Source organism: Pelecanus crispus, chromosome 17 (assembly GCF_030463565.1).
Source record: "Pelecanus crispus isolate bPelCri1 chromosome 17, bPelCri1.pri, whole genome shotgun sequence".
NCBI classification, from domain to species: Eukaryota; Metazoa; Chordata; class Aves; order Pelecaniformes; family Pelecanidae; genus Pelecanus; species Pelecanus crispus.
This window is the reverse complement of record NC_134659.1, coordinates 6,589,947-6,599,245: the sequence shown is the minus strand read 5'-3', so window position 1 is coordinate 6,599,245 and position 9,299 is coordinate 6,589,947. Positions and strand designations below refer to the sequence as shown.

General features: G+C 45.6%; 1 protein-coding gene across 1 annotated transcript; it reads left to right on the top strand.

Moving 5' to 3' along the window:
- Positions 1 to 4,591: 4,591 nt before the first annotated feature.
- Positions 4,592 to 9,276, top strand: LOC104038737 (chitinase acidic). The gene is made up of 11 exons (XM_075722557.1): positions 4,592 to 4,616; positions 5,192 to 5,221; positions 6,029 to 6,230; positions 6,687 to 6,743; positions 6,849 to 7,014; positions 7,124 to 7,248; positions 7,712 to 7,835; positions 7,961 to 8,146; positions 8,298 to 8,417; positions 8,517 to 8,658; positions 9,017 to 9,276. The coding sequence occupies exons 1-11, from the start codon at positions 4,592 to 4,594 to the stop codon at positions 9,274 to 9,276; spliced, it is 1,437 nt and encodes a 478-aa protein (XP_075578672.1).
- The last annotated feature ends 23 nt before the right edge of the window (positions 9,277 to 9,299 follow it).

The following is a 9,299-nucleotide window of genomic DNA, read 5'->3' as shown; positions in this document are numbered from 1 at the left end:
TTGTTAGGAGAACCTGCCAAACTGCTGTCAGGATGTAACATTTATCGTTGGAGTGAATAATCTTGTGTGACTCCTTTGTCTCATGTTTTGCCAATGTGAAAAGCAGGGTTTGCTCCACAGCAAAAAAGTGCCCGATAGAAAGGAAAGGTTTGGGAACCATAAACACATTAGAGATGGTTCGAAACCTCCTTTTCCTAGCAGATTAATAAGGGACGTATCCAAGGCCATGCACAATTTAGGCCTGCTTCACCCAAAACCACTTGAATAAAACTAGGCGTATTACAAAGACTGCGCGCACATAACATGGACCTAGGGAAATTAAGTTTCTATCTTTAAACTGACTACTCAAGCCCATTTTCCCTGCAATATATACTTACTATGATGGTAAGGAAAGGCGGAAGAGACAGAAATTGAGCCTAAATTCTTTATTAGCAATATAAGCAGATGACTTAAACATTTGAGGGAGCAAAAAAGCCTAGATTTATCAGTACCCTGCCAAGGCACTAGGATGCTCTTCTATAGGGGATGCAATTCCTGGGCATATCAACAAAATGACTAACGTCTCAATAGGCATCCTGACATGTTGCAAGGTTAGGCTAGTTTTTGGACAGGTGTGTTTAATAGCTCCTCTTTCACTCCAAGATAGTCATCTCTTATGTAGGTCATAAAGCTCTGGAGAAATGAACTGAACAAAGTTTAGCCTTTATCCTGGTTATTTTTCTACAGCAAGAATGAAGCACTCAACTTCTATTTGAAAGTGCAAAAAATGTCCTGTTAGTCTCAGATCTGTATTTGTAATTAAGCAAAGAGGAGTAGCAACTAAGCTTTCTGGCCTGCAACCACATTTCTTCTTGAAATGTTATTAGAAGACTGCTAGAAAAGCACTCAATCTACACGGTTGGGAAGAGCAAGCAACATTGACACCTACTGTTGGATATTTTAATTGCTGATAGTACACAACGCTGACTACAAGATTTTTGTAAAGCAGGAGGAAGATGCTCTTCTTAGTTAAAATTACATGCTAATACTTTTATTTTGCTTTCATTTTGCCTCCTGCAGTGCTTTCAAGGTGCACTTAATTGCAAATCGAGATGCTGCATGTGGAGGGAAACTTTTTCCTTTTTAACTCAATTTCTTCCTTCGTTTAATTCATGGAATTAGATGATTCTTTGGGATTGAGTTTTTTATGAGGCTAGCTGACAAAAATGAAAGAGCTGAAAACTAATGCTGCTAGTACCAGACAAGGCTGTACTGTACGCTAAGCGAGAGAGCATGCTGATTCAACCCTTCTAGCTCATAAGGAAATGAGGTTCCCATACAGACCTCTTGGAGCATATCAGAAAGCACTACCCAGCCAAGTGTAGAGCATGGGTTTGAAAGAGTTTATCATGTTTTACCATAGTGCCAGCTCATACTTAACAGCCTTAAAGTGTTTCACACTAAAAGGTTAATCATCGTGATTTCCTTCATGCACAGCTGTTCTTTTCCAGCTCATTAAAGAGAATTTAAGCATAGAATGAAATGACTCTCCCAAGAGGCGAAGGAAAAATTTAGCAAGCTGGCAGAAAGAGCTTACCTCTATGTCTTCTTTCCAAACATTACCCTTTTCCTCCTCAGAAACTTTCAGCAAACTAGTTTCAACGGACTTTCCCAATTCTGAATAGCTTCTTATTGTTAATATTAACAATTCGTGAAAAGAGATGAGAGAAAAAGGCTCCAGAGCTGGAAATGTAACCACCATTAAAGAGAAAAAAGTCTGACAATATAGAAGATAGCAGTACCCATACTTGCTCCTATGGTAATCTGTATTACTCCAAGAAACATTGCTTCTCCCTGCTCCCTGCTGCTTCCAACATAGGCTATATGTATATACGTATATGCAGACATATCTGGGGTATAATCCCATAGGAAAATTCCCAAGGAATTTCCAAGGACACTACTCCACACTAAGAAAAAACATACTGGCAAGAGATTGTCTCCGTGGCGGTAGTAAGTTGTCTGCCTGTAGGGAGGATCAGCAGCCCAAAACAGGCCTAGCTCTCCCCGGGTTTTTACAGGCAAAATCACTTAGCTTCTCACATCCAAAAAATAAATCCAGAATGCATTTATACTAGCTCAACAGCATTTTTGCATTGCCAATGTGATAGGAAGCAGCCTCGCTTCACATGGAAATCCAAAGCCGGATCTTTCATATACATACACCCAGCCAAGGGCCCATCTACCTCAGATATGCCTCTGCATTGCTAATGCGACCTTTGGCTGTCATTACGCTGCTGTCAGCACAAACCTGTATCAGCCATCAGCTCCAATCTCCCTGTACCAGGAGACCAATACCCGTTCCTCTGCATCCAGGTAAGGGTTAGGATAGGGCTCTCCAAAACACACAGCACCATTGCGTTAACCTTGACATTTCTCCTCAGTTTAGTCTTCCACGGTGACCTGCCTAACCTCCATAACAAGGGCAGGGAGAAAAAAATAACCTCTCTAAAGCAATGGCTCATGTACACCTAGGTTAGCAAGGCCAAGATGACTAAGGTCTTTGGGGAAAACAGCAGTTTTTAGAGAGTTTGCTGAAAGTCAGTTGTCAGGCACATCTCACAGGAGATGGGTGCAAGGCTGTGCAAGCACTGTGCCTGAGTGACAAACCTCTTTCATCATTCACTGTATTTCATCCACTCCATACACAAAATCTAGAAGTCTAATGAACTTTAATGGCAGGTCAGTGGCTTCAGTGCCAGCATGTGATACGGGCAATTTTGAGGGCATTTTCCAGGCTCCCATTCAACCAAGTCTGGGTGACCTACTGGAAATTTACCTTCATATCTCCTTAACAGGAATTAAAGAACAACTCAGTGCAGAACAACTGGTCATGAGCACACTGTGTCTTACTTCACTATTTGCAGTAGCCCTGAGTTAAAAACAACATTTTCAGCACCTCTAACTGCCTTTTAAAAAATTCCATTCAGATACGCTTAGAAGAAAGATATTGCATCCTGAAAACAGCAAAATGAGACAAGCTCATATAGAATAAAAGAGATTTGGGTAATTTCTCCTTATGGAGCGTCACAGAAAGCTAGGGCAAGACATAGATGCTTGGCAACACAAAGGTCTCTCAGTTTGGGAAACAGCTGATCAAAAAGAGGAGGGAATAAGTGTGGGAGGAAATGCAACCTGCATGATGGTCTGTCCCTGGGCTCTCTCTCATAGAACGTGACCTCCAAGAAATAATTCTTCTCCCTGAAGAAAACAATCTTTGCAAGTGGGAGAATGACTTGGCAGAAGCTGAGTTGTTTTTCCTTTACTGATGGGACACCAGGAAACTCTCTGCACTTCCCTGAAGTGACAAGTTCAGATAGTGTGGGCAAGAGACAGCTCAGATCACAAAGCCCCTGGATCCTGACAAAAAGTTTGCCTACGGTGAGTGAGCCCAGTTCCTGCGTTCTCCGAAAAGCTCACTACTGTGAGCCTAAGCCCTACTCAGTCCTGCCTCGCTGACTGCCCCAGCCAAGGAGACAAAAACCTTATAAACCTCCTTTGGTTTGGCAGTGCCCACCGCCTCCAGGCAGACACAATGACAGCACAAGGTGAACACTTCAGCCGTCTATCACTGTGTAATCACCAGTGTTGACACAAAGCCTGTTACTGTAAACAAAATTTCTGAGAAGAATCATAGAATCGTTTAGGTTGGAAAAGACCTTTAAGATCATCCAGTCCAACCATTAACCTACACTACCAAGTCCACACTAAACCAGTGAAGGGTAGACTAGACTGAACCATGTCCTGAAGTGCCACATCTACCCATTTTTTGAACACTTCCAGGGATGGTAAAAAAAAAGAAAAGCCATCTAATTTTGTTCTTCTGCAGTTCTTGCAGCACCACCACATGGCACAGCCTGAAAATAGTGATGTCTCCAGCTGGAGTGTTAAGGCCCATTGTACTGCTATCATTTTTTGTTAATTTTCTTTCTAGTAGCTGTTTTGGATTTAGTATGAGAATAACGTTGATAACACACTGATGTTTGAGTTGTTGCTAAGTAGTGCTTACACTAGTCAAGGACATTTCAGCTTCCCATGCTCTGCCAGGCGCACAAGAAGCTGGGAGGGGGCAGAGCCCGGACAGCTGACCCAAACTGCCTAAAGGGATAGTCCATAACATCTGGCGTCATGGGCAGTATATAAACTGGGGGAGTTGGCTGGGGTGCAGGGATTGCTGCTCGGGAACAGGCTGATCATCAGTCAGCGCATGGTGAGTAGTTACAGCACTTGTTTTTCCTGGGTTTTGTTCCTCTTTTTGTTGTTTTCATTACAATATTATTATTATTATATTCCAATTATTAAACTGTTCTTGATTCAACTCATGAGTTTTCTTACTTTTGCCCTTCCAATTCTCTCCCCCACCCCACCGGGAGGGTAGGGTGAGCAAGCGGCTGTGTGGTGCTTAGTTGCCAGCTGGGGTTAAACCATGACAGTGATACTGATCTTTACCAAGTTTCATAATGTTTGTGCATTTTTGTTAAAAGAAGACTTGCATGAAGCGAGAGAAGCGTATATAAGCAAGAAACAGGCTGCGTGCAATTCCTCCAGTGCAAAGATGGCCAAGTTCATTTTGCTTACCAGTAAGTCCAGCTTCATAACTTCATCCTCCGCCTTTATGATGAGTATTTGTGGATGTTTCGCTATATCGGGTGGTTATACAACAGGTTTTTTGGAGTTAAAGATGTTTCACTCTCCTGTCAAAAGAAAAGATACAGCAGTTATTTTCAGGAGGCATAACTATATTTGTCAGTACTACTCATGTGGATATTTTACGCTTTAAAAATTGGTAGAATTGAAATTGAAAAAGTGCTTTGTGAACACAAAACCCACCAAAAAATCAGAATAGTGCATTGTGAATTCAATTTCTTTTCTGTTTCTACATGAAATCATTCCACAAATTGTACCTACTTCCATATGAACACTCAACTGACCTATGCTTGAGAAACCAGACTGGGTGGTTTTTTAAGAAAATACAACACTCTCAAACAAGTTCAGATTCAGCTTTTGACGAAACACAACTTCTTCGTCTTAGTCTCCACTTCCCTCAGAATGAACGGTGACCTGGGGTACAGGCTATATTGTGTTCAGTCCAGTCCTGAATGAGAGCTTTGTATTGCTTGGCTCAAAGACTAATCCCACACTTTTATCTTTAAAGGTCTGGCCCTCCTGCTGAACGCCCAGATAGGTATGTGCTTTCCCAAAAACAACTCTACCAAAACCTTCTCAGTTTTGGCACGTACAGGCAACTGGAACAGACTTACTAATTCTTTTACTAGCCATGGGGGAGGAAGGAGAGGCAGGCAGGCACACAGCAATGGTGTCTCTGAAGACAAAAGCTTGATGAAGCATGGCATGCTCAGTCTAAGGTGTAAATATGTTGCTTCCTTTCATGCGAGCTTCCTCATAGCAGCCCCTTCCTGCTCAGCTTGAATGAAGCATGAGCACACCACTAGCTTGGTCCTTCCAGAAGCTTTCACAGGCAGGTCAAACAGGCACACACAAAGAGCCTTCCACATCCCAGGCACTTCACCAGAGATCCCTTCTGCCTCTGTTCTTCCTTACGTGGCAGCAAAGGAGAAAGATTTAGTTTGGGGAAGAGACCCAGCACTCAGAACCACCCTGAATCATGAGTTTAAGGGTGCAAGAGGAACCTAGACTGACTCATCTACTGAAACAAAGTAGGAAGAAAAGAAACCTATTATTATCCTTGAAGAGCCAGTTTCCAGAGGGATAACCAACCCTACTTCACTTCCTCTGAACTCCTTACCCTGCAAAGAAACATTGCCCAATCATTTCTAATTAGATCCGCTTTATCGAGTTACTTACTCCTAAGTGCAGCCCAGAGCGCTGTTCCCTTTCCTGTGTGACTTGAAGGATGGTTATAGGAAGTAACATGGCCTCATGCAGCTAGGTGCCTGGTCCTCCTGCATTTCAGAGACATGTCCTCTCTGCCCTTCTCTCTCCTGACCACATCTCCTCTATTTCTCTGCAGGCACTGCCTATGTGCTGTCATGTTACTTCACCAACTGGGCCCAATATAGGCCTGGCCCAGGAAAATTCATGCCAGACAACATCGACCCATACCTGTGTGACCATCTAATTTACGCCTTTGCTGGGATGTCCAACAATGCGATCACAACTTACGAATGGAACGACGAGACCCTTTACAAATCCTTCAACAGCTTGAAGAACAAGTACGTACCGAGAGCAAAGGGCATCACTTGTTCTCCCTCTCAGGTCCTGCCCTGTTATTCAGCATCTGTTCTCTGCACAACGGCAGCACAATCTGCGGTCGAGGGATGCCAAAGAGAAGAGGCAGATAGTGACAGGGAGGGAAAAGGAGGGGAGGGGAGGGGAGGGGAGGGGAGGGGAGGGGAGGGGAGGGGAGGGGAGGGGAGGGGAGGGGAGGGGAGGGCAAGGCAGGCTGCCAGCACTGGTCCTTTGAGGATGGTGACAGCAACTCGGTGCACTCTGGACTTGCTCTTTGGGTTTCACACCAGGAGATCACGGCCTGCAAAGGCAGCTATACCAGACACTTTCAAGAAAAGCAAGAGCACTGTGCTTTGTGTTGGTCTGTTGTGTAATGTTAGAAATTGGTAAGACTAAACCATTCCTTGGAGTGAAATATGTTCCTGTTCTCCCCTTTGCAGGAATGGAAAACTGAAGACCCTCCTGGCGATTGGAGGATGGAATTTTGGGACAGCCAAGTAAATCAAAACCATCTCCTTCCCGTAACGGCACCCTGGAAAGGGAGGGAGAGGGGGGGAAAGGCACCAACCAAACTCTAACTCTGTCCTGCTCTGCTTCCCTAGGTTCTCCGCAATGGTTTCCACGCCTGAGAACCGCCAGACTTTCATCAAGTCTGTCATCAAATTCCTGCGCCAATATCAATTTGATGGGCTGGACATTGACTGGGAATACCCTGGGTCCAGGGGCAGCCCACCCCAGGACAAGACTCTCTTTACCGTCCTGGTTAAGGTAGGCTGAAACAAAAGGCTTTGGTCAAGCCCTCTGCTCTGCACAGCTGTGGCTGTGAAGCTTCAGCCCAGAGAGTCCATGGTGAGAGCTGTTTCTTGGCATCCCTCAGGAAACACTGGCAGCTTTTGAGGAGGAAGCCAAACAGGTCAACAAGTCCCGTCTCATGCTCACTGCGGCTGTTGCTGCAGGACTTCCCACCATTCAGGCTGGCTACCAGATTCCTGAGCTTGGAAAGTGAGTAGCAAACCCTCAGCTATTGTTTCTGTGACTTAAGTGGTTCCTTCAAGTGGTTAAGGGAAACTCTGCCATTATTCGGCAGAAACCAACCTCATTGCATGTGAAGTCCCTACTCTTGCATAAGGCAAGAATGCTACGAGAGTGGTGCTTGTTTGGTGGGAAAACAGACACCTCAGAAAGCAAAGTGTAACAAAAGGCTGCTCAAAGTCATCAGGGAACATCTCTTGGTTCCCAGAATACCAGTGCAATTCCCACTCTGCCTTGACCTCTGCCTCCCTCCTCTGGAGAAGTGGCTCCAGCACTTACAAGGCCAGCTCAAAACAAGTCCTGAAGAACCCAGATTTGCAGAAAGTGGGGACATGGCCAGGGATGTGGTGGGGTAAACAGCCAGCATAAAGGAACAATCAGGTCTGGGTGACCAAGCAGGCCAGGAGATAGATGCAAGCAATGTTCCCCACAGATACTTGGACTACTTCCATGTGATGACTTACGACTTCCACGGCCCCTGGGATGGACACACTGGGGAGAACAGCCCTCTGTACAAAGGGCCAGCTGACACTGGTGACCTCATCTACTTCAATGTCGTAAGTATATTTTCCGAGCCTGTGTCGCAGATGATTATCATGATACCAGTGATCAGAAGTTTAAGGAGTCATCTTCCTGCCTACAGGTCCTGGCACAGACTTTAACTGTAGTGTTTTTTTTACAGGATTATGCTATGAACTACTGGAAGAGCAATGGTGCCCCAGCTGAGAAGCTCCTTGTTGGATTCCCAACCTATGGACATAACTTCAACCTCCAAAGCTCATCTGACACTGCTGTTGGGGCACCAACATCAGGACCTGGGCCAGCTGGACCTTACACAAGGCAGGCTGGATTCTTGGCTTATTACGAGGTATGTGTGCTCCTACACACCCGGGCTGCCAAGAACACAAACACTCTTCAAAACCCAGCAAGGAATTTTTAACGCATGGACCCATGGAATATGCCATGTGCCCTTTTTTGTAGGACACTTGCTGACTTCTCCCTCTCCCCTTTTTTCCTAGATCTGCACGTTCCTGGACTCTGGAGCCACCCAGGCTTGGGATGCCCACCAGGATGTGCCCTATGCCTACAGCGGCAACGAATGGGTTGGCTATGACAACGTCAAGAGCTTCAACATCAAGGTATGGCGAGATGTGTGGCTGTGCTAATAATAAGGCAGGAGGCCTTCTGCAGTAGCAGGTCCCCAGACTAATTGGGATTTCTCTCCTGGCATTGAACAGGTTGACTGGCTGAAGAAGAACAATTTTGGAGGTGCTATGGTTTGGGACCTTGCTCTGGATGACTTCACTGGCACTTTCTGCAAGGAAGGCAAATATCCCCTGATCACTACTCTGAAGAATGGTCTTGGTCTGCAAAATGGCGGTGAGTAACCTGAGTGGTGTGTGCTTCTTGAAGGTGACTCCCTAGCTTGCTCCTGATGCAAGGCTTCAGAGACCTGTGAACCTTTATCTCTGGAGCCTTGGTGGATAAAGACTTTCTGTGGAAGCCACAACTAGAGATTGCCCTGGAAAGGTCCCTTCAGTCTACATCCTCTGAGACAAAAGAGGGAGATTGTATCTTGGACCTGGGTCCAGATGTTTCAGAGGCCTGGTGTGAGCCAGGCCAGCCTCTGGGGGAGCACCCTTTAATAGCTGACCCCACCACCAAAGGGCGTATGGAGGGAGGGAAGGGCTGAGAGACTGTCGACACAAAAATAAACCCTTTCCTGCTTTTGTTTTAGACTCTGTGCCTCCGACTCAGCCCAATCCTCCAATCACTGAAGCTCCTAACCAAGGAAGTGGAACTGGGAGCAGGGGCTCAGGTAGCAATACTGGTGGCTCTGGTGGGAGCCATTTCTGTGCTGGCAAGGCCAACGGTATCTATGCAGATCCAGCCAACCAGAAGAAGTTCTACAACTGCACTAATGGTAAAACCTTCGTGCAGAGCTGCCCGCACGGCTTGATCTTTGACACCAGCTGCTCCTGCTGCAACTGGCAATGAAGATACCAATGCTATTACAGCAA